At 35.6% G+C, this 26,309-nt stretch overlaps 2 protein-coding genes and 1 long non-coding RNA gene across 5 annotated transcripts in view; 2 read left to right on the top strand and 1 right to left on the bottom strand.

The window, feature by feature from the left end:
* Nucleotides 1-3,959, top strand: part of LOC117317131 (dual specificity tyrosine-phosphorylation-regulated kinase 4-like) — a 79,371-nt gene extending 75,412 nt beyond the window's left edge. Inside the window, exon 13 of one of the 2 annotated variants that reach the window (XM_033871926.1) lies at nucleotides 1,333-3,959. In XM_033871926.1, the coding sequence (XP_033727817.1) occupies nucleotides 1,333-1,541 (209 nt within the window). In that variant the 3' untranslated portion in view covers nucleotides 1,542-3,959. The remainder of the gene's footprint in view (nucleotides 1-1,332) is intronic. The other variant, XM_033871927.1, reaches the window with a different exon arrangement.
* Nucleotides 3,960-7,753: 3,794 nt separating this feature from the next.
* LOC117317129 lies at nucleotides 7,754-8,838 on the top strand. The gene is made up of 2 exons (XR_004530103.1): nucleotides 7,754-7,841; nucleotides 7,941-8,838. It is a non-coding gene; the product is annotated as an uncharacterized LOC117317129 (long non-coding RNA).
* Nucleotides 8,839-13,554: 4,716 nt separating this feature from the next.
* LOC117317128 lies at nucleotides 13,555-26,099 on the bottom strand. 2 transcript variants are annotated; one of them, XM_033871924.1, is made up of 8 exons: nucleotides 25,997-26,099; nucleotides 22,673-22,949; nucleotides 21,424-21,569; nucleotides 20,352-20,456; nucleotides 19,713-19,805; nucleotides 18,137-18,269; nucleotides 15,805-15,880; nucleotides 13,555-14,748 (listed from the first exon to the last, which is right to left on the bottom strand). In XM_033871924.1, exons 2-8 carry the CDS (start codon nucleotides 22,930-22,932, stop codon nucleotides 13,939-13,941), a joined length of 1,623 nt encoding a protein of 540 aa, XP_033727815.1. In that variant the 5' UTR covers nucleotides 22,933-22,949; nucleotides 25,997-26,099; the 3' UTR covers nucleotides 13,555-13,938. The 2 variants fall into 2 exon arrangements, with proteins under 2 accessions (XP_033727815.1, XP_033727816.1); XM_033871925.1 differs by having other exon boundaries at nucleotides 26,033-26,090.
* Nucleotides 26,100-26,309: the final 210 nt, after the last annotated feature.

Raw genomic sequence — 26,309 nt, 5'->3', positions numbered from 1 at the left:
TTAGATTATGAATGTTTGAAACTTTACATTTGAATATTTTGATATCAAAGAATATTGAGTCATTAAATTAATTAAATATCTTAAATTAATATATCAACTCAATCTTATTGAAATTTAGAAGAAGTTTTTGCAATAGAGAATTTGTTTCAAGATATATTTCATGAAATTATGGCTTATTCATTTGAATTCAAACTATCTTTCCAAAGAGAACATGAATTTTTGAACTGCTTGTTTTAGATTCTTGGCTTTGCTTTAGTACTGATATCTTAGCTCATTGGCCTGTGTATAGAATTTAAGGTGGTGTTCACTATAGGAGGTACAGTTCTATTGTAAAGTTACAACCTGTCCTGTTGAGCTTGTTTGATGGGTTTCCTGCCCAGTAAACACCCAGTGTCATTTTAAGGCAGAGTCTCCCTAAAAATCATCAGCTTACTGAGAAACAAACTACCAATAGTCAGCTAAAGTGGGTCTGTAGAGCAACATCTTCAGACAAGCTTCAATTCACTTTTCTGGAAGAATTTTGGAAGATGAGATATCTATCTGAAACAATTGCTATGTTTCCACATTCCTTAAATAAACATGTGCTATAGATGTGTTTACACCAAATTTTTTGTCATATCTGGATCAATAAATGCTAGAGCATTAAGTGAGGATTAATTCCTGTGGTAAACTCAAAAATTCTCACTCTCCTTTCACCAAAGGAGACTCTAGGGTCGGATTCCCTGATTGGCCATGAACAAATTTGTAATCAAACTTAGATGTCCGACTATATATGGTTTGTCACATAGAACTCTCGTTCCTTCCCATGTAAGACTCTGCATTCTTGTCATCCATGTCAATTAGAGTGATGAAGAGTTTAGAATTAGTGGGCTGTAATGTGTAGTACCAAGGTTTGATTGCTGGGCTTACCACCCAGTGAACTGCCAGGGTCTTCTTGTAGGTGACATCCAGGTTTATACCTCACTGAACGACATACCTGTATGGTACAAAGGGCCTGTCACATGATATCCATAGTAATTGCACCACGTGACAACACATTTTATAGATCAGTTCACGATCTTAGTTTCCCAAAAAAACAACCGCTCTGGTTATAGGGTCGACCGTACCACATACTGCAGCCTCTCTCCTGAGAATGCATTGTCTGATACTCTACAAACTGAATTATGGTGGCCCCTGTAGCCAAGGTTGAAAAAAGAGGCATAAAAGGACTGTATCTCTATAGTGCCAATCGACACAAGGCCAGCGAGCTGAGATGTTTTAGTATTCCCTGCATGTGCATGCTTGGTGGTGGCGTTGTTACAGTTGTGTTGTTCCTACTCTGTTTTTATACAGGCCCGAATTACTTTACAGCTCCTAGTGCTAAGTCGGTCACCAAAAGTGCTCGCAAACCCGCAGTCAACACGTCCGACACCGATACCGGAGGTCAAGTGGTCACTGAGGAGGTGGTCAAACTCAATCTCAGTCAGCAGCTACAGAAACAAGACAGCGGATTGGCTGATGATTCTTCGTCCAATAAATTCTTGCCACCCATTGGGAAATAATTTTAAAAACAAGCTCACATTGTATGTGTTTAAACTGAAGGAAATGTTTCATATCCTAATGACATTTTATGTTCTGCAAACTGTCATTATATATAAAAAAGATATAATTTCACCCCGAGTTTATTTAGAGATGATTTGTACGAATGATCTTATTGAAACTGTGGACTACCACAGTTGAAAAGGCATAATTGTATTAAAATGTAATTGCTTTTTATGGTTTTGAAGTTTTTTAAGGATTTTGAAGCTTAATCCATTTGTTTAGAACATTATATGAGCAGGGAAATACAATATTTCAACTTGTGATATGTTCTAAGTTTCACCATTATTAAACGTATACATTTTATACCAGTCCCGCCCACGACATCACAGCAGTCTAGAGTATTATATATCGATATCATTTTGCAGTGCAAGAGGCTGGCCAATTAGTTTTATATATAGCGCAAACACTAGCTAATAACACTGGACAATCTTTGGATGACAATCATATTTTTACCACATTTGTTGTATTTAAGGTACACTCATGAATGTTTTATTATGTTAGAAGATCATATGTACATGTTTTTGAATGTTCAACAGTTATATGTATATATATTCAAGGTTTTATGATTATTTTTCTTCGCATATATTGTGCATATTTAAAAATAACAGGGAACATGTTTATATTTGACATACCTAACATAGTAAATATTCAAATACATTACTGTATTCTAAGAAAAATTGTTTTACTTTCAAAGTAAATATTCAAATACATTACTGTATTCTAAGAAAAATTGTTTTACTTTCAAAACAAGTTTGATGCAGTGCTAGTCCACCATGCATCTGTTTAAATTGTTGTCCATGGTCTGTCTGTTGTCTGTATCAGAAACCCTTGTTATCGCTGTCTCTCAAGTCCTTCATCAAGCTTTCTCATATTTCATTGGGTTGTTTCTTCTTGTCCCTAGTTGTGCATTTTGAATTTTGAGGTTGATCAGAAAACAAAATGGCTGACAGTTGAAGTTTGGTTATTGCTATTTCTCAAATCTCTTCCCTTTATCTCTGTTATATAGTTATGCATATTGAATATGGAGGCTGATCGAAAAACAAAATGGCTGACAAGTGGCTATTTAAAATTTTTGACTGTTTAATTTTGATTACTATTGATCAGATCATTTGAATTTGGAAGTTGATCATTATCTCTCAGAAAGTTCATGGATCTTTCTCAAATTTCATATTAAAAGGAAAAGAGGAAAAAGGAGAAAGTAGAGAAAAGATCAGTCTGCCATAGATTGGATAATGATCATTCAGGGACGAGTGCCAAGATCCCTCTGGGATCTGTTATCAAATCAAATACCATATTCAAACCTATAAGCACACCAGCCCCTATATAAACTTTTTCTTTTCTGGGAAAGATAATTAAGCTCCTTAATAAGGTACTTGATTCATTGATCTGCAAATTTATTACAGTATTTGTATGTGAGACTTAATTCTAAAGAAATTGAATAAAAAAAAAAAAAAAAAATCAAAGTTTGGTTTGGAAAGATTTCCTGTTACTGTATATGATGTCTTTTTAATTGCATCCCTGTTTTCATTAGCATATAGTGCATTTATCAGGTGGCATATGATGTTATTTTAAAGGTATATTATTGTCATTTTGTTTTTGCTAGCTATTTTGTATTGTTACCCATTAAATTCTGTGATAGCTTTGTTAATTCTGTTGGTTTTTAATCTAAAGTGATCTATTTTAGTAATGAGCATGTTGTGATTATCTGTTATCTCTGTAAGAAGCTGTATTCTAAATTACTTTTGTTTTAAGAGTATACTACCTGTTAAAGGTAATATAACTTAATGAATTAATGATAATTTGAAATTCTAATTACATAAGTTTTTATAGCTATATAGCCATCTAAAAATGGATCACAAATCCTTATACTTGGTTATTGGGTTTTCAGCAACCAGCCAATATCTGTCTCAACTCCCTGAGGAGGATACAGCCGGAGCTGCCATTTTGGCTCCTACATTTGTATAGCTTACACACAACACTTCATGCCCTGCCATACCTCACACTTCTTTACAGCCAACTGGAGCACAATGGATTATCTTGTTAAAGGATCTCATTATGGAACTACTACCACAGTGATTCCAAATACAAAGTTTTACTCTTTAATTTAACAAAAGTTACTACAGGTAATGTATGTGTAAAACAGTGAGCCCAACACAGTGGTTCTAGTGATGGCCCAATTTTATATTGGCTCTCCAATAAAAAATTGGACCTTCAATAAACCACCATGTTGGACTCGCTGTTTTACATACACCAAATACATTACCTGGATTAATTTTTTGTGGGACCTCTTGTATACACCTGAATCCATGGCTGGTTCACTTAGATTTCTGCAATATACTACCTATCTAGGACATAGTATCTACACTCCTACCCCATCTACACCCACCCACACCCCCCCACCCATCACCACCAGCACAGCCACACATACACCCCCCCCCATCTACAACACCCCCCCCATCGACACCCACCCCACCCCCCACCCCATCGACACCAAACCCACCGTCACACCCCTACCCATCTACCCCCCCAGCACACACACCACCACCCCCACTATACCCACCACCCCACTACACCCCACCCACACCCCACACCCATACCCCACCACCCCTACCCCCCTACCCCCCACCCATCGTACCCCCACCCACCAACACCCCCCACCCCATCCGACCCCCACCCCGCTACACACCCCCACCCCCTCAACCCACCACCCCCCTACAACCCCACCCATCTACCCCCACCCACCCCATCTATCAACCCACCACCCCCATCTATACCCCACCCCCATCTACACCCCCACCCCATCTATACCCCCACCCCATCTACACCCCCACCCCATCTATACCCCAACCCCATCTACACCCCCACCCCATCTACAACCCCACCCCATCTACACCCCCACCCCATCTACAACCCCACCCCATCTACAACCCCATCCTTCCAAACATCTTTTAAAGCACTAATTTATAGATTTATTGACAGTTGGATGCAAGATTAGCATAGTTTAAAGATTGTTGGATACGTTTGGTTCAAGGAAATGTTGAATACCTTTGGTTCAAGGAAATGTTGGATACGTTTGGTTCAAGGAAATGTTAGATACCTTTGGTTCAAGGGAATGTTGGATACGTTTGGTTCCAGGGAATATTGAATACCTTTGGTTCAAGGAAATGTTTGATGAGTGAGACATTAAGGTACATGTATAAGATTATATAGGACAGCGTTGTTTGTTTTTTTTCGAATGTTTCGATAAAAGCTAAATTTCGTCTATCTAATATGTAGCAAAATTACAACATGTAATTAGCACCTATATTTTTTTTCCCGCTATGTATACTTTAGATCATTTTTGATTTATTGATAAAAGACCTCTTTTATCCATGATCAGTATGATGTTTTTGGAGTTGTACTTTGCTTGAAGTTTTGCTAGCTTCATATAGTCCTACATAACCTGCTTTTGTTGTCTGTGTAGAAACTAACAGCTGAATCCAGTTCTAGGTTAGGTTGGAAAATCCAAGCACATAAGAAGCAGAGTAATGAAATAGTTTGTGCAACTTTCATAAAATTAGCTTTGATGAACAAAAAACTGCCTGTGCTTGTTTTTGTAAAGTGATAATTAAATGAGTTTGTGTTGAAGAGAAAGGATAAGTTAATATATGTTGGAGTGTGATATGGTACGCAGGATCTAGAGGGTATGAAGTGTGCTGATGAAGAATACTATATATCTTATTTAATAACCGCACTTCACTCTGAAAACAAAATCAGTATTGCTCAGTTACTTGTTAATTTATCAAAATACTAATTACGGTTTAGCTTTTGACACAAATAAATACATACACGTATACATATATGCTTTTCTTGTAGTTCCTGTAGACAATGTGTGTGTTGACTTTTATCAACTTATACAGATGTCGTAATTTGCATCATAAATCAAATTCAAAATGATTATCAATAAAGATATTTTCAGTATTATTTTCAATAATATTGAGTTTAATATACAGCTATATCACAGCAATATAACCATCTCAAAACGGTGTATAAATTATCCATGGTTATTGGCACTTTATAACAACAAACCAATATCTTTCTCAACTCCCTGGGATTTACAGCTGAGTAGACTGCAACACAATGCATTACTTTTCAAACTTTTATCATTTACGAAGATACAGCTTAAATAGAACCTCTTATGGCAAGCCACAAACATCACTAATTTTATTCAAAAACACAAAGAGTAATAGCTGGGCCTATAGATGAAGTAAAAATATGTGACCCAGAATTTGATTTTATGATGCAAAGATGACACTGTTTGGAATCCATTTACCAAAGTCAGTATTTCCTATGTACATAGATATTTTTGTTGTTATAGCCATTTTGTTATACAGACTGTAATTTTTTTTTTTTCATTTGTGTTGACCTTTGTTATTTCCCTCTTATACATGATAATTGGGAGATTTTAAATGTTATGAAAAATGTACTTGATAAAAGGGAGATGATCGAATCAAAAATTGATGTTATCATTGAAGATGATTCATTAGAAACTCATACAGCTAGAAATTGAAAGTATCCCAACACTACCATCAAAAGAAAATGATATTTTACATATCTTACACTTTTTAATCATTAAAGAAGCAACAAAGATTGTCCTATATCAGTAATTAAGGAGTCAGCAAATATTTCAAGGATTTTTTTTTTTCAATTAAAAGTTTAAACGAGAATTTTCAACCCACCTACTCCCTAAAAATGTAACAATTTAAGGCCTTGAAATGTTTTCGATCGGCATGCATATGTGATAAATGCTTACTAGGCAAAGGCAAAATCAAGTGAACTTGTCAGTGGGTTGATTTTTAAAGAGGATTACTCAAGCTAATTATACCCCCGCAACGAAGTTAGGGGGGTATACTGGAATCAGGTTGTATATCCGTCCGTCCGTCTGTCTGTAGACACATTTTGTCCGGACAACTCCTCCTAAACCGATGGGCCGATTCCAATGAAACTTCACACAAATAATAATGATCATGTGTAGATGTGTATGCCACTTGCTTTTCCTCAAAATTATGGTTGCTATGGCAACTGGTCACTATAAACAGGTTTTCAGATAAGAACCATAACTTTAAGGTTGTCCGGACAACTCCTCCTAAACCGATTGGCCGATTCCAATGAAACTTCACACAAATATTAATGATCTTGTGTAGATGTGCATGCCACTTTCTTTTTCTCAAAATTATGGTTGCTATGGCAACTGGTCACTATAGTACTGGGTTATCTTAGTTAGCCTCTATTTCCAAATCCAACCGTTCCAATTCACCATTCACTCGTGCAGATTGCGGGGGTATTATTCAGCCATCCTGGCGACAGTTCTAGTTAACTCTCCTTGATGATTTTTTCCATTTCTCGAAAAAGTAGTTGAATTGTGACATGAAAGGTTTGCTTTGAATAATTTGTATGGTAAAAGGTGAATACGTTTCTAAGATGATCAAATAATAATAGTGTGGCCGACAACCTGGATTTAATCAAGATTATACACCATATAACCTAGGTTTCCAGCCTCATTTGTCCTAGGCCTCGAGTCCATGTCCTCGCTATCATTAATTTCTAAGGAATGTCTCGCCTATCATGTCATCTTGTGTTACATCACATCAAATTAATTTTAATTAATTTATTAAAATTTGCTCAATATTAGTGTGAATTGTTTCTCAACAAAACTTGGCATTTATTATTGGTATTATATGTGCGTCTTCCTTTGTATAAAATTCAATTCTTAGTTGCAATCATTTAATGTTTAATTTGTGTGTACTTAAGACATATAGAAAATTCCAGTTGGCTTAATTGTGGTCCGTGTCTCCCCCTAGCATATGAAATACATCATTATACAATATTTATTTTCTTTAACACCATATCTACAAAATGTCATAGCTTAGTTTACACAATCACATAATTACATAATTTGTGTTAGGGTTAAGGTTTCATGCTACCTTTCACATTATACCTGTAATTTGTGTTGGGGGTTAAGGGCATATGCTACCTTACACATTATACCTGTAATTTGTGTTGGGGGTTAAGGGCATATGCTACCTTACACATTATACACATTATATCTGTAATTTTATGTTAGGGTTTAGGGCATATGCTAGATTACACATTTTACCTGTAATTTGCATTAGAGTTAAAGGAATATATGCTACCTTGCACATTATACCTGTGATTTGTGTTAGAACTAAGGTTAGATTTTATCTTACACATTTTACCTGTACTTAAGTGTTAGGATTAAGGTTATATGCTACCTTACACATTATACCTGTGATTTGTGTTAGAACTAAGGTTAGATTTTATCTTACACATTTTACCTGTACTTTAATGTTAGGATTAAGGTTATATGCTACCTTACACATTATACCTATTTTTGTAAGAGTCAATGTTATATGTTTACCTAACTATTGTTAAGAGATAGAATTGTGTCTTGAGATAAGGTTGCATGCTACCTTTCACATATTTATATTGTTATATTTAAGGGTGTATGCTATGTTAGACATATCCCACCTTTAATATATAAGATCCAGTACATTTGTTATAACTTATTTATTACCCTTCTGTTTGTCATAATTTAATTCCGTCCTTTTACAATTAAAATCCAAGTCATCTTTTGTATATTCCACAATTTTATCTTAGTGTGAAACTCTTTTTAAAGGAGACAGATGGTAGAATTTCACTATAATATATTTTCAAAGTGTCATCTTGTTAAGATGTCACAACACACAATGTCTCACAAATAGAACAATGTCATCCATTCAACTTTCACACACTACTCTAAACAAAACTAATTTAAAAGGTATTATAAAAACGATAGTTTTATTGGGTATATGCAAAGTAATTGATTGTTAGAAAAGCTAGATATTTCAAACATTTTATGCATGATCGAAATGACTTATATTTCATGTCAATAAAATTTGTATTTATAAACCCTATTTAAAAAAAAATAACTGCTTTATTTTGTGCATTTGTGCAATATTCATAGAAATACCAGTTATACCATTATATTTCTTAACATTTCCTCCCTCCGAGATCTTTGACTTTATAAACATATTCAAATGAAGATATAGATACAAGATTTTAATCCAAATAGATTTGGACTTGTTTCTTTTTCTTCAAACAGACGATATCAAACTATAGTTGCTGCACACAGAACTGTTCTCTCAGGGAAACTTACAAGTATATGTAAGGTGCATCAGTCATGATGTCACGTGATGAAACAATTTTTTTTTTAATATTAAGAAAAAATGACAATTTTGTTACAATTCCATGATATTCTATCTGAAACTGGCTGAAATCTGAAAACTAAGGTACCATTAATGATACAGAAATTTTCTAGAGTGAAAGTGATGGAATATTTTTTTAGCAATGGTTTATTTATTACTGTATATATGTAAGACATTAGTGTATATGCAATGCTGTTACGTTTGTATAATTCCGTCTCAAACTAAAATGTGGTTACAATTGTTGTCCTCTCACACAAAAACGGTATTAACTGTGTGTTACTGATGCCGACAGCCTTTTACCATGCCTGTCTATATATATATAGTCATCCGACATCTATGTCTGCAGGTCCCAGCCGAATCTTTTGTTGACATAAGGATCCTTTGGTCATAGACCACTTTGATCAAAGCAAGCCAAATTTTTAAATTAATATGTACAAAATCAATTGAAATTTGATAATACATTTCATTTTAAAATTTCAAGACATTGGAAGTATGTTTTAGGGTCACAGGGTTCTGCATTTTAACTATTTATAAATAAGTTTGGATATACAATGTACTGGGTATTTCAAGTATTCATGAATGAGTTAAGATATGCTGGGTCCTGTTCGACTGTTCACATATCGTCCGAGATACTACATGGTGTGATTTTAAAAAGATTATTATTATGTGTACTATTTCCTTTCAAAAACAGGAAATTACACTAAAATGAAAACAATTAAATGGTGTAAAATACTTAAAATCTGGTTGTTTGTTGTTTGTTTTAATTGAAGAAATGGATATCACAAAACTATCAAACAGAAGGACTAAATGACCTTGACCTTTCAAGGAAAAACACTTTGTAACACAATACTAAAACATCTTCTTCACCAGTTGTTATTTTCGACAGTTCAAATTTTCAAAGTTGTATCAAAAGTTGGAAACAAAAAGTTAAAGGATGTCTTTATTTTTTGCTTTCAAGTTATCTACAGGTACTTCTAACGGTTTTGATCCTAAACAAGAGCTGTTGGAGAATAGCATAGCTCGTCTCGCAAATGTTTGTCAATAAATTATCAAAATTTGCAGTAATAATATCTATATTGTTTACTTGATCATCAGAACTTGTATTCTGTATTCATGCAATTTTCAAAACCATACCAATATATATATATATATATATGGGGCAAAGAAGTAATTCAAACAGTGTGGACAATGAGGCTTTTTAAATTTTCGAGGCAATCAGCCCCTTTATCAAAACACAAAAAATACAAATACAATCACATAATATATATAAGAAGTACTGGAAATACAATAAAATACAATAAGAATAATGTTTTAGTAACTGGATATCTATTACTTCTTTGACCCATATATATATATATATGTAAATTATTTATTGACAAACATTTGGAAGACAAGCTATGCTGTTGTTAAATGAACAAGTATATTAAATAATTGCTTTTAGATCAATTTCTTTTAAATTTTGATAAAAACCTATTTTAATGAGTTGTCTCCCTTGAAAAATAAGGAACAGTATCAATTGTCTAACATGAGGATTTTCACATTGTTTTTTTCAGTTTCATTCCAAGAAGAGAGTGTTATCATGATCAGCACCCTAGTATATTCAACACTTTCCCAAGTTTTTTTTTTTTTTTTCCAAATCTTTCATTATAACTCCGGCAAGGGATAGTTTAACCCTCACAGGGACCCTAATACCATGGCATGTATTACTATATATGTATTGCACCAAAATCTTAACATTTGAAAAACCAACGCCGACACCGACGCCAGGTGACAACATAAGCTCTCCCTTTTCTTCGAAGAGACAAGCTAAAAAGAGAGCAAAAAGCAGACTATTATGAATGCAAAAATCTTTAAGTAATATTCCAAAGTAATATGCACACTTTTAGTTTTCATTCCAACTAGTACTACACGAGATAAATTAGGTCAAGTTTTGACAATAATTATATTTCTGAAATATAAATCATATTTTTAGTTTTGAGAATTTTCTGCCCGACCACTTGTGTAGATGTTAATACCATTGGGCCTAAAATAAATAAATACTTGTGTTCTAACCTTACTGACCCCATAGTTCTGTGACTACCATATGTTATTTTACCATTCAAAGGAAAGGCTATTAAAGTGAAGATTCCTTGTCTACACCTCGGTAAAATCGGACCATAAGATAAATAGAGGATATCTAACAGTGTATCCCATTTCTTTCCGATATGTTGCTAGAAAAGGGGCCGTGGTGGCCGAGTGGTGTCCCGACACTTTATTACTAGTCCTCCACCTCTGGGCTGCGAGTTCGAAACCTATGTGGACCAGTTGCCTGGTACTGACCGTAGGCCGGTGGTTTTTCTCCGGGTACTCCGGCTTTCCTCCACCTCCAAATCCTGGCACGTCCTTAAATGACACTGGCTGTTAGTAGGACATTAAAGTAAATAAACCAAATGTTACTCGAAATGTGTACATGTATTATTTTTCTAGGACTCGGTGAAACTGTCTACATTGTAAGGGAAATAACTCCAATATACAGATGAAGGAATTATTTACAATTTCGTCTCCTCTATTATACACTGCAATACAAGATTGTAGTGCATCACAAAGGAGCAGAACTAACAAGTCTTAAATGATTTAATTGATGTAATATTTTATTACATTTGAATTATGATATACATATATTATACAAATGTAAAACTTACAAGAAATTGCAACAATAGGGACAAAAATTTGAAAATCAATGTGAGGAATGGTCATCATATGCATTTTACCTTGTAAATGACCCGGTAGTAGTGACAAGTAGCACAAGGAATCAACACTGTATCAATGAACAGATCTAGATGCGATAAAAACAAAAACATAAAAATCATACTGAAAGAATTTTCAAGGTTATCAATTTTTATTGACATTCAAAATTTTATAACCTAATAACAAAAAGAAGATGAGACTTTTAAGGAAACACATTTACAATGACAGGTAATTATTTTCAACCTAATTATTACATAATAAGCTCGGTCTGATTCTAGCACCACGACTTAAACAAGCCTTTAACACGCAGGATAGGTTAACTTACCCTAGTTATAACAATATACATTATCATCTATTGTTCAAAATTAATCACTGTAAATAGGCTCCAGAGAAGGTTTCAGTAAAAGCATACATGTTCTGGCACTACAGGTCTGAAATAGGACCGACTCGACCCTGTACTACAGGTCTGAAATAGGACCGACTCGACCCTGTACTACAGGTCTGAAATATAGGACTGACTCGACCCTGTACTACAGGTCTGAAATATAGGACTGACTCGACCCTGTACTACAGGTCTGAAATATAGGACTGACTCGACCCTGTACTACAGGTCTGAAATATAGGACTGACTCGACCCTGTACTACAGGTCTGAAATATAGGACTGACTCGACCCTGTACTACAGGTCTGAAATATAGGACTGACTCGACCCTGTACTACAGGTCTGAAATAAGACCGACTCGACCCTGCACTACAGGTCTGAAATAGGACCGACTCAACCCTGTACTACAGGTCTGAAATAGGACCGACTCAACCCTGTACTACAGGTCTGAAATAGGACCGACTCGACCCTGTACTACAGGTCTGAAATATAGGACTGACTCAACCCTGTACTACAGGTCTGAAATAAAGGACTGACTCGACCCTGTACTACAGGTCTGAAATAGGACCGACTCGACCCTGCACTACAGGTCTGAAATAGGACTGACTCAACCCTGTACTACAGGTCTGAAATAGGACCGACTCGACCCTGTACTACAGGTCTGAAATATAGGACTGACTTGACCCTGTACTACAGGTCTGAAATAGGACCGACTCGACCCTGTACTACAGGTCTGAAATAGGACCGACTCGACCCTGCACTACAGGTCTGAAATAGGACTGACCCGACCCTGCACTACAGGTCTGAAATAGGACCGATTCGACCCGGTACTGTAGCTCTGACTTAGAACAGTATACATGTTCTGACCCGGCCTGGCACTACAGGTCTGAAATAGGACCGACTCGACCCTGTACTACAGGTCTGAAGTAGGACTGACTCGACCCGGTACTACAGGTCTGAAATAGGACTGACTCAACCAGATCCTATATATAGCTCTGAATTAAAACTGTTCACAAGTTCTGTCCTGACCTCTGATTTTTACACATGTAGACCTTGAGAATGTACAGTTTGTATATATGTATCCTGTTTAATAAAGCAACTGAATCAAGTACGTATTGCAGGTAATGACTTTTACCAAGTCTACAGTTCTTCAAGTGATCTGTAAAGGTTATGTCTCCAACCAAGTCAGTTTACATTTCAATGACAACTCCAAACATTGCTCAAAATATTCCTTGGTACAGGAACATTACACTTTAGACAGCCTAGGTCCTTATTCTGAACATGGCTACACTCCAACAATTCAATATTATCTTAAGACCCGATTTGACTTAAATTAGCAGCGCTGATCAAATGACTTAACTATACCTATCCTGATGAGTATAGTCCTTAACGAATGTTAGACTTAAAATAACCATGCCATATCACCTGACTTAACTCGGTCCTGATAACGGTAATCCTTAATGAATGTTTGACTTAACTAAGGCCAGATCACCTGACTTAACTCGGTCCTGATAACGGTAATCCTTAATGAATGTTTGACTTAACTCAGTCCCGATGACCGTAGTCTTCAATGAATGTTTGACTTAACTTATCCCAGATCCTTAATGAATGTTTGACTTAACTCAGTCCCGATGACCGTAGTCTTCAATGAATGTTTGACTTAACTTATCCCAGATCATGTGACTTAACTCGGTCCTGATAACGGTAATCCTTAATGAATGTTTGACTTAACTCAGTCCCGATGACCGTAGTCTTCAATGAATGTTTGACTTAACTTATCCCAGATCATGTGACTTAACTCGGTCCTGATAACGGTAATCCTTAATGAATGTTTGACTTAGCTCGGTCCTGATGACCGTAGTCCTTCATGAATGTTTGACTTAACTTAGTCCAGATCGCCTGATTTAACTCAGTCCAGATCACTTGACTTAACTGGGTCCTGATGACCGTAGTCCTGATGAACATAATCCTTGACATTGAGGTTGATGATCTGACACAAATGACTTTAATCCATGACATCTAACAGGTCAACAAATATGGCGTATGACAACTTGACCAGGTCTACCTTGATATCTTCTCGTCCCAGAGAAGCCAGAGTATCACAGAATTTTTTCTTCATTTCTCCTGAATTATCAAAGGGAATGAAGGGCTCTTCAAGCAAATTGCTGGCACATGTGAACCTAAACCACTGCATCGACTTAAGTTTCCCCACAGAACGAGTAATGTCCAACAGATTGTTTTCTGTAAGGATATTTCCAGAAATGTCTAAAGCTTTCAGCTTGGTCAAATTCTGTGTCAATATGGTACAAAACTCAGAGATACAGGCATCCGGTAAATGGTTTTGAGTTAAGTTGAAGATATTCACATTGGGGAAATGTTTTGTAATTCTAAGCAGATACACTGGGGAGATACGATCATTTTCGTAAATTGAGAACTGACACACTTTACTTAAATTTAACTCTCTCAGATGTTTAGCATGGTTGGACTCTGCTAATGCTGCCAAATCTTCTTCATTTAAGTCACATCCACGCACACTCAGGTACTCCAAAGGAGTTTTAAGAGCGTCTAGAAGTTCTCCGAGGCATCCTAGTAAGTAGTTAAATCCAAGATCAAGTCGAGTGAGGTGTGCGAAGGATCCTAGAGTACTGACCATCTGAAGACGACCAGACGTCCGACTTCGTGTGCGACCTTCTTGTAGGTAAATGTTACAATCTTGAAGGTCAAGGGCACGCAGGTGAGAGAATTTCTGAATGTCTGAACAAACCATAAAAAATATACCATCCTCAAGTTGCTTCAGGGAAATCCCCTCCAGATACTGCAAATGATAACAAAAGTCCAATGTTAATATGTGTAAGAAAGCGATATATTGGTCAATGAAAGCGATTTGCTTAACTATCACAAAAAAAAACCCTTAAATTTCTCATTTTCATATTAAGCCTAATGACTAAAGCCTAACTTCAATGAACAATGAAGCGATTCAGAAAGGTAATTGAAATACCAATTTAAATATTACTGATGTCATAAATCCTTTGTAGAATGACACAAATTTCAGAAAAGACACAAAAACAACTGAAACAATTGTGTTTTCACTAACATTTAAGGTAATATCATTTGCTGACACACATCATACCGTCGCAAATATTCCTCTTGCTCCATTACCTGTCAGCATGAAAGTCTATCTCTGAGAGTACAATCGTATATCACAACAAATATCAACATACAATAGGCCTATCACTCTAATAACAGTCGATATAAAATTATTTCTAGTAAAAGCTCGGTGCCCAACAGGTGTTTACACAGAGCAATTTTGATCAAAATTCATTTACCATGGCAGGCTGCTCCCAAATTATACTCCAGACTGATCGAAATTCCTCAGGCTATTCAGATGAAGTATTTTGAGTTTACCTTGAATATCCCATTTCTAAACCATAGGGAGCCAAACCCACTATTCATACAGAATTAGTTCCCTTTCACCAAAGAAGAAGTCGCTCAAACCAACTGCAATGTAACAAAATAACCCTATTGGGCACTGCCCCTTCGCCTCCTGGGAGACCAGCCCCTCCATTTGTACAATTTTGAATCTCTGACTCCCCTGAATGCTTCCAACCAAATAAGAGTGATATCAAATTTATAGTCCTAAAGAAGTTGTCCATAGGAATATAGCCATATACACATTTTGCCACACACCTCAGCCCTACAATTTGAAAAATTTTAAATCCCCACCACTTAGATACTTATATTAGTCAAGATGAAATTTCAATACATGGTAACTAAGAATAAATTGTATAATAAATTGTTGCGGTATGGACCGAAGACAGACACCAAAGTATAATCACACAATGGCCCTTTGGACGAAGGAATAAAACCAAACCTCCATATCTTGTCCTCGTAATACAATGAATGGTGCTAATGATTCTGTGATTTCATCTCCAAGTGAAGGGTCAGATCTGTAACAGATAACACATGTATACAAATATTATTATGGTATATGTTTTTTTCTCTTGACGATTCAAATTTTCTCAGTTTTACCAAAGTTTCAAGCAAATAGGATGTTTTTTTGAAAAAAATGTTGAAATAATATTTTTTCATTTATTTATATCATTGTTTAATTTTTTGCAATAACATGATTTTCAAAAGTGTACTCTGTACATCATTAAATTATCTAATGTGTGATAATGACAATGATGACAAAGTATTTTTCTTTTGCTAAAAAATATTTGTATCAAAATACATGTGACATGTACATTGTAATAAGAATTTCATGTAATTTTATATTTTAAGCAAACTTCAAAATTCACTAAAATTTCAGTATTTTTTTGAAAAGTGTTAATACTGATGCATTGCAAAACAAATATCATATTTGGCAAAATTATGTACATTGTATTCTCAAAATTCCCCTGAATATGTTTTCACCCCAAATAACACTCTTTCTGAAAAGTGAGAAGACTATTCCGATTGGGTGCTATAAACTAATTTGTAAATAAATTGGAGAAGCAATAAAGATTTTATATCAATTTCTTAAAATTGAAGGTTTTTAACCCAAAAATGTAGCAAGACATTAATTCATGTAATATGTAGGGTGTGTTGAGATGCCCATATCACAATGCAAGTATATATATTCTAGGTTTGGTTGGAACAACAGACACTTTTTGAGAAACTGAGCTAAACACAAAACTTTAAAAGTCCAAATTCCCAGCATCTCCAAGTTTTAGAGTCACTACACCATAAACTCTTGATAATATTCTGTAAATGAAGGCCGTTGAGATGTCGTCTATGGGATCTAACTTATTTTATCAAGTTTGGTTAAAGTTGGACTTCAATTTTTGAGAAATGGATCTGAACACAAAACTTCGGAAGTGATAAGTAACAACGTCACTGTCATCAATTGAAAAAATACACCATTGTCTCGCTTTGTGACTTTGTTACAGGCGAGACAATAACTATCAGAATTTCACAAAAATCTGACTGAATTACCTCCCTTGTTGGTTATGCATCAAAAAGGCAAATACAGTGGAACCTCTATAAACCGAACATGCATGGGACATGACTATTTGTTCGGTTTACAGAGGGTTCGGTTTGGAGAAGTTGATCGAAAAATGACCGGTCAAATTCCGGATATAATTGGTCGGACGATGTTTTATTAGAATGCACCCGATTACAAACCGGCACGTACACACGTAGACAATATTTGGTTTGTCTGAATAATATGCATATTATGAAAGTTAATCAATGTATATATTGCAGAATATATAAGAAAGGCAAATGACTTTAACTACAGTTTTAAACAGTTTTTTCACATGTACAACTACACTTTACGATCGACCTACATTTTGTTACATCCCGTGAAGCTTCCGTCATGTGGATGGGGCCGATAGTCCAATACGGAATATTTTACATATCGACTAATATTAAAGGGTGTGAAGATGTTTTGTTTCAATATCAATTACAATTGATCAGTTGATACTGGTCGTATTTCCGACATCGCTGTTGTCTAAAAAAACATCAGTGGCTTCTTTTACGAAAACAACCCCCTTTGGGCCTCATTTAGATTAAATGCGAAACTCAGGCTTCTAGCTCTACTTGCATTGAGAAGATAAACGAACTGACGCGCTTCAATGAAGTGTGACATTGTTTCATAATTATCGTGTTGATTATACACTAGGCCATCCGTCATAATGCCCCCTTGGGATATATATTGGATACCTGTACAAATCACCTACGTAGGTCCCGAGACAATAAGGCTTCACACAATACCCGTCACAGTTGTTGTTTCACGGTTGACTGGCCTGACCTCGTGTCATAATCGCTGAGGTAAGGCCGGTTTTCAGAAGTAATTTTTGGTATATTTTAACAGGAACCGGACGCAAAATCGGTCCGGTGTTCGGAATTCAGAGGGATCGGTATTTGGAAGTTTTTTAATACTATAATAAAGAAGGACCAATTCCGTACAATGTCAATTCGTTCGGTATTCAGAGGTGTTCGGTTTTTAGAAGGTTCGGTTTTCGGAAGTTGCACTGTATTTCAATTATGGCAACATTTTCCCCAAATGTTGTGTAAAGGTAGCAGTGGTGTCTGATAGATCAGAAAGACAGAAAATTCACAATTATCACTAAGGTTTCTGGGTCTCGTGTACGATAACTCTACATCTCAGTGGGAAGATTTGTTGAATTTATTTTCCATATCTATTCCATAAGTGTCCATACCTGATATATATGTTGGACACGGACACATAGACAGGGGTGATGCTTCGTAGACAATTACAAATGAGGTAGTCTAGAAACAATGTGTTACTGTTGGTGAACTGGATGCTGTCTAGTTTTACAACCATACGCTCTCCTGAAACAGAACAAGTTTAAGGGTCATTTGAATCCCGAATAATAAACAACACAAATTGTAATCTACTATACTATTAACATACTGTTTTGGTGCATTACCAAACCTGAACATGTTGATGAACCAATAATATTTGCTATAGAAAGTATGATTAGCATTCCATAATTTATACACAACACAACAATAAGTATGAGTTGATTACAGTGTACTTACACATGATCACTTTACTCAGATTTTAGTATGTAACTAAATTGAAATAGATTAGCAAACCACCAATATACCTTTCCAAATAATGAACCAAACTACAATTAGCACAATTATAATTCAACGAGATGTTTCCCATGTGAAAATCACTAAAATAAAATCAATGCTATTATATGTATGTTAACATCAGCAAGATTACATTTAAACTTTATTCTACATCAATTATTAAACAAGTTACATGCTATATAAATCATTCTTGTTGGCCCAGATAGATACGTGTTAATGGTTTTATTGTCCAGTCTGTCTGAAGTTACACTGACCTCGGGGAATGTGTCTTAACTCGGGGAATGTGTCTTAACTCGGGGAATGTGTCTTACCTCGGGGAATGTGTCTTAACTCGGGGAATGTGTCTTAACTCGGGGAATGTGTCTTACCTCGGGGAATGTGTCTTACCTCGGGGAATGTGTCTTACCTCGGGGAATGTGTCTTAACTCGGGGAATGTGTCTTACCTCGGGGAATGTGTCTTAATGTGTCTTAACTCGGGGAATGTGTATTACCTCGGGGAATGTGTCTTAACTCGGGGAATGTGTCTTACTTCGGGAAATGTGTCTTAACCTCTGGCAATGTGTATTACCTCGGGGAATGTGTCTTAACTCGGGGAATGTGTCTTAACTCGGGGAATGTGTCTTAACCTCTGGCAATGTGTTTTACCTCAGGGAATGTGTCTTACCTCAGGCAATGTGTCTTACCTCGGGCAATGTGTCTTACCTCGGGGAATGTGTCTTACCCCGGGGAATGTGTCTTACCTCGGGGAATGTGTCTTACCTCGGGGAATGTGTCTTACCCCGGGGAATGTGTCTTAACTCGGGGAATGTGTCTTAACTCGGGGAATGTGTCTTAACTCGGGGAATGTGTCTTAACTCGGGGAATGTGTCTTACCCCGGGGAATGTGTCTTACCTCAGGGAATGTGTCTTACCTCTGGCAATGTGTCTTACCTGGGGGAATGTGTCTTAACTCAGGAATGTGTCTTAACTCAGGGAATGTGTCTTACTTTGGGGAATGTGTCTTACCTCGGGGAATGTGTCTTACCTCGGGGAATGTGTCTTCACTCGGGGAATGTGTCTTAACTCGGGGAATGTGTCTTACCCCGGGGAATGTGTCTTACCTCAGGGAATGTGTCTTACCTCTGGCAATGTGTCTTACCTGGGGGAATGCGTCTTAACTCAGGAATGTGTCTTACCTCGGGGAATGTGGATTCTGTATCTGGGTTCTATTGTTCTATCAAACAGTAACCGTGGTAACACCTCCTCTGTCAGCTGACTTGCTGCTACACCTATGAAAGCAAAGACATAAATTTGCTAATCAAGTGTTACAAGTTGGACCACTTCGTGACTTCATATTGCCACAAAAACACAACATGAGATTGTGTTCAAATCTTCAAGTTATTTTCAATTAATAATCCAACAAAAGATTGTGATCAAACTATTTAACAATTAATAGTGACTGGATGCAGACGGAAAAGTAAAGCTTTCATTTTCATTTCCACTCCTTTGCCATGGTGGGAAAAAATGAACAGCGCTTTAACTGATTTACAGCTTGTGAAAATCTCTGAACAAACGCCATACTTATCCTCAGATAATTTCACCCTCTCCTGGTGTTAAAACCACTATTAGCTTATTATTTTAAAATTGATGATTCTGCAAAAATGAAGTGGGCTTATTTGTGGGAAGGGGCTTATTTTGGGATAAACAAGGTAAAAAATGATTTGCACTCTTACAGATATACAGTATTTACAAAAAAATATGTTAAGTGTAAAACTCAATGACCTTAATGGTGGTTTTCATCTGAAAATCGTTCAGTCTAATAATAGATATCTTACCTGCTGTTTTAGCTATGACCTTAGCTAAATACTTTGGTTTCACTTGTGACTTTTTCAATGACATAAGGGGCCACATCTGGATTACAAGCTGACAGAAAGTTGGATCTAAATAAACAAAGACAAATGGATATCATTTAGTGACAAATTCAGTAAAGGTGAGTAAGTTTTAACAAGAACCTAATAACAACATGGTATAACATTACCTTTAACTATCAATGACCATACCTGCCAAATTTTTAGAAATCTCATGGGGGGAAAAAAGTATGTGAGCGACATTTGACTCATATACCTATCACAGGTACTTGTGGACATGATTATCATGTTTTTAATCAAAATGTTACATTATAGACGAGTAAATTATTGTCCTACAATCGCATACTTAATTTGTAAAAAAAAAATTGTACCTTGGCCTTATAACAGTCATTCAGTGTTCCTTTACTCCTACTGACCGACAACACAGTTAGTAACGCGCTACTAACTGCGTTGTCGGTCGGTCGTAGGAGCAATGTCTATACCACTTCCGTAAAGGAACACTGTTGTGATCGTAGCTGAATTTGAGTTCGGATATAAATTTCCGAGCAATGTGTGCACAACAGCAAATAAATTATGGCCAACTAAGAAGAAAAACAATTTCCAATTCAGAGTTATCAAAGCTACAAGTTTATGTGTGTACATATACAGTGTATATACATTGTATAAATCATAACAGAAATATGAAAAACACAGTTAAATGCAAATTCAAACAAATCTTTGTAAATACAGATCACAGTGACCTACTAACCTACATTTCAAAGAACATTCAGTCTTATGACAATGTTTGCCTTATAATGTCAGAGTAATGGATTGAACTATAAGTTTTAAACAAAGTTTGTTAAGCATCAAATAAAGGTCATGGTGACCTACATGTTATATACATGTATTGCTATTGTGCAGCACTGCTCCTCCAGATAACAAAAGTGTTATGGATTTAAATGTAAGGTCAACCAAGACGCCATACTGAAAGACATGTGTAAGTTTTGATTTGTCTATGTGAACACAAATGTTTATTTAACCACAACCATTAAAAACCTACTGAGTTTGAACCCTCGGAAATCCACTGTAGTAATTTTACATGACTTTGTGCGGTTCCTTATCCCCCGAAACACTACCAGATCAAAGTGAAAACCAGTCCCTTCCTGGAAAATGTCTGGATGGTCCGAACCTAGGATCTCTTTAAAACTGAAACAAACAAATCACATGTATAATTATATAATAGAACTTAATGTCTCATTTGTGGATTTCAAAAAACTCTCTATTATAGATAAGCTAAAACAATAACATTTCTTATGTCCGTTAGCTGGCGAGCTTATCATCACTGTACTTCACACACTGACAGAGTGAAGTAAAGGGCAGTAACTCTGGTACAGGACATCCAGTACAATGAATATAAATTAATGTAGGTCCTTGAGAGAATGACATTGACTTCCAAAAATTAGATTTGACTCTTTGGTTTGACGGGACATATAGCTTTAGGTCTATTGTCATTTTCTGATCCTTCAGATTTCCAAGAAAAGGTGATTTGACTTCTAAAATTGCTAAAAATGTATGGTTGACTGGTGAATGCCCAGACGATACATTGAGAGAGATAATTTAAATTATAATTATCTGTCAAAAGATACATAACAAATATTGCATGTCAGCCAAACTCATACAAACATTTCAAGCAAACCATTTTAGATTATATATCATTGCTGTGATGCATGACTGAAATGAAATTATATAACTATACTTTTTTCTTACTCATTTGGCATCTCTGAAAAGAGACAAAGCAATCATAAAATAACACCTCTGGGACAGGTTTTCAAACTTCATATTAAACCAAGTCTTTTTCTGTGTTTTTTTTTTTAATCAATAATGCACCAAAATCCTAAATGAATTTGTTTCATTTTAAAGCCTACTGGTAATTATCAAAGTCTGAAGTTTACTCCTACAAATTGTCTTCACATTTCACCAATTTTCTTCCAAAAATGAAGTAAAAGGGCTCCATTACAAATAAAACCAGTGGCGGTATTAAATTTCCATATATGTATGATTGAAGAATTATAATAATAGTATTGAATAAATGTGAATATGAATGTTTAGCAAGAGTTATCAGACACATTTCTGTACTACGAATGCTTTGGTAAAATTCAGCTTTTTGAAAAATGGAAAGGATTTGCATGTACGTACATGTATATGTCTAATTGATGAATTTTTTCCAAAAGATTTTCAGTCAAAAATCTAAAGATTTCACATCATATATATATTCCCTAGTGAAAGATCAACATAGTATTAAGCATTACCATAGGTCTTTTAGGGGCCAGTTAGACAGAATAGCACTCGCTGTCTCAGACTCTTTTTTCTCTATAGCCGCTCGTAACACACACGGAGCTAAGTGGGCCGGTATGGTTTTGATTGCTCGTTCAGCATTGCTTGGGTTCTTGTTCAAGGCAAAGCAACTCAAATTTACAAGGTTGTTTGGCTTGAGAGCTTCTTTGACCTTGACAGTGTTCTGGTTCAACACAAGGTTGTCATAGTTGACTTTGTCCAGTGCCTTGAACATCTTGACTGTCCTTTGGTCTGTAATAAAATAACATTAGAAAAGCATTCTTTTAGCTACCATACAGTACCAACAAATAAATCATAGTTACACTTACCAATAAACATATATGATTCTACTGTATATTTCATGGTTGTCATTGCAGTCGGAACAAACTTATCAGCATTAAATGTTGTACATCCCCGCTGTGTAAACATTCTGCAGTAAACAGACAATTCATTAGATCTATACATTGTTATGTATATATATCATATCATTTATATTTCTCTCGGTACAACTACGACAGGAAATTCAAATCTATATCTTCGGATCACCATATACTAGTGCTATTCTGATATAGGATTGCCTCGAAAATTTAACAAACCTTATTGTTTACACTGTTTGAATTACTTCTTTGCCCCATATATATATATATATATGTGTGTGTGTCTCAAAGAAGTAATATATATTAACGGTAATAATCCAGGTTACACTGGATCCTTGTTAAGATTGTCTGCAGGATACAAATTACTTGAAATGTTAATATGGGACAAAGTAGTAATTTTAACAGTGTGAACAATGTCAAATTTTCAAGGCATTATATATATATATACAGTTGTAAAATCATATTCCCTTGATGACCTTGACCCAACAACCCCAAGAAACTTGAACTTGTCCGAGATATTATGTGACATAATCTATGTCTATGTCCCTCAGTCTAATTCAAGGAATGAAGCTCTATACAGGTGTAATGTACATACAAATACAAGACAGACTGAAAAGAAACCTATAGTGGTACTGGGTTGTGTACCAGACTCTACCAGACTGTAACTCCTTTATATGTATAGGTCTTAGCCTGTCTGATAGCAGCTAGCTATATAGCATGCAGCCTGTCAAATGTTTCATGTAGTTGAACCTCCAGATCTAACATCACTGACCATGAAGTACCAGACTGGTTCAGATAAAAGATATCATAAGAGGTGTAATTATAACTGAATTAAAATAAGTGTAGTTAGTGCATGTCATGTTGGCTAAAAGATATATTGTGTTACTTATGGTGAAACATGAGGATGTCTGTAAACAGTCCAACTCATACAGTTCACAGACTTCCGTACATTTATATAAGCTCTATAGTTTAAATTGTAACTATGCTAGACTGTCCAATCACCATTTCATAGTTCATTAGTGTATGCTTTGTTTATTAATTACTCCATGAATCAATATATACCAGATTATCAATAGACCAAGGAGCAAATCCCACTACCAGTATTCCCACTGATTTTTTTAAACAGGGGTTTTTGCACCCCATGTCCATCAAAAAGTCGGTACAGCAAATTTATTTGGGGTACAGCTTTTAAAACATGCCAAATAAGTCCGGATCTTTGAAAGTTTGTGCATCCATCCACAAAACTATTAGAACAAGTTTTAGTTTTCTCGCACAAAGTACAAAACATTACCCCCTCTGTACATCTAAGCCATGGGAATTCCTCAAGCCAGCTCGTTTGAAAAAAATGTTTTCGCTTGTTGACAGCATTTGGCAATGTCTTTGTATCATCGCTACTCTTAGACGATGAACCCTTAGAATCGTCGGACATTTCTTTAGGCTTTACTGCAGCCGTTTGGGTTTCGTCCGATCCCCACATTTTGTAGAGCGTCTGCTGTTGCTTGGACGCCATGTTTGATTTTATTCTGCGAGCATGCGTAGGGAGTGCCTAAATGCCGCATATGACCGGTAAATAGAGAATACATGGTCAGTGTCTTAAAATATAAGCTGTATTTTGGCGAGGGTAAAGAAAGACAAAAGTGGCGAGCCTTGGCACTTAAGACACTGACCATGTGTTCTATTTATCCTGCAACAGATCTAGACATAAAAATAATCATTAAAAATAATCATTTTGAAGTGAAACGGTGTCAAAAATGACAGAAATATGTTTGTCTTTTAAACGTAGTTTTACTTTGAAGTAGGTCAGTCGAACTGACGCACATGCTATGATTCCAAAATACAGCTGTTTTCCTTCACTGCCGTATACAGCAAAAATATATACGGCGGGTGTATTCCGACAATGCGGGGGCAGTTGCAGGATAACAACCAATATGACCTCAGTCTACTCGTGAACTAAATTCGCCATTTTAAATGAAAACATTAGCAACAATTTTAAATATAGACACTAGTTTACTGATAAATATTTCAAACTTAATTATCAACGATATTTTTTGTAAATGGAAATATTTTGCACAATGCCAAGTGCTGTGTGGTAGCAAACGCTTGCATAAGGCGGTCTAGTGGGTAAATATGTAAACTTAAGTGGATCAAATCAGTGTCCCGAAAGCGTTTTGAACTTACGTAAAGAGTACGTATCAGACAGAAGTCTAAGCGTGGCAGTAGTAATTATATAACGAGGCCTAAAATTCGGAACCAACTGATTATGATGCGACTGCCGAGTCCCATAAAGTTTAGATTTACATTGAATTTTATTGAGTAAGAGTTCAATCACCAGTTCTTGTTATTAAGCAGATTTTTGCATTAATAATTCTACCAGTTTTTTCGCGTGAATGCATGCACTGTCCATGTTTTCTTTGCGTGATTAAAGTTCAAATGACGTGATTCACGCAGGATCCTGCGTGTTGGAACACTGACTACCAATACATGTATATATATATATATTCAATCATATGGGCAAAACTATAACAATTTCGTTTTGAAATTGTGTGAAGCAGGAATGCCATATTGTATCCATTTGCTGATGGTAAATTAATCTGTTAAATTAGTCTGACTGGAGTTGACAGAGTGATAATCATGTTTGTCTCTATAGCTATACTAGAGCTTATACAACAACACATGCATGTAGACATATTCTTGTGTTGAAAACGTTCGTAATGAATCCAAATCCATTGGGTATATATCTGTTCAGACATTTGTAATGATCGCGAGCTTCCGTGGTTTTTGATGTTGACATAGTGAGTGTACTGCAGTAGTCTGCATCATGATGAACATGTTTTTAAAACTCAACATTTTGCATCTTTGCACAGTGATGAGGCGACAGTCTTTTATAAAAACCCTAATTCTGCAAACCATTAAAAACTTTACCTTTTCTCCAAACATGTGATAAAACAATGTAATTACATCAACAAACGTATTTTCCGACTCCGCTGCTGATCATTGTGGATTACAAACGTTTTTCCACTAAAATTTACGGTTGAGTAAATTATCAGAATCGAAAGTAATATGGAAGTATATTGGATTGTATTTTCACATACATATAAAAAATAATATTTAATTAATTAAATTATATAGACTCCTATATATGCATATATATTTTATCGATGTTTTCATTCTTGCAAATAAGATGTAAAAATATCAATGCTGATTTCGTTTCGAATATATTTTTCTAATTATGAAA

Source organism: Pecten maximus, chromosome 18, assembly GCF_902652985.1.
Source record: "Pecten maximus chromosome 18, xPecMax1.1, whole genome shotgun sequence".
In the NCBI taxonomy this organism is placed as follows: Eukaryota; Metazoa; Mollusca; class Bivalvia; order Pectinida; family Pectinidae; genus Pecten; species Pecten maximus.
This window is presented reverse-complemented; position numbering and strand designations above follow the sequence as displayed.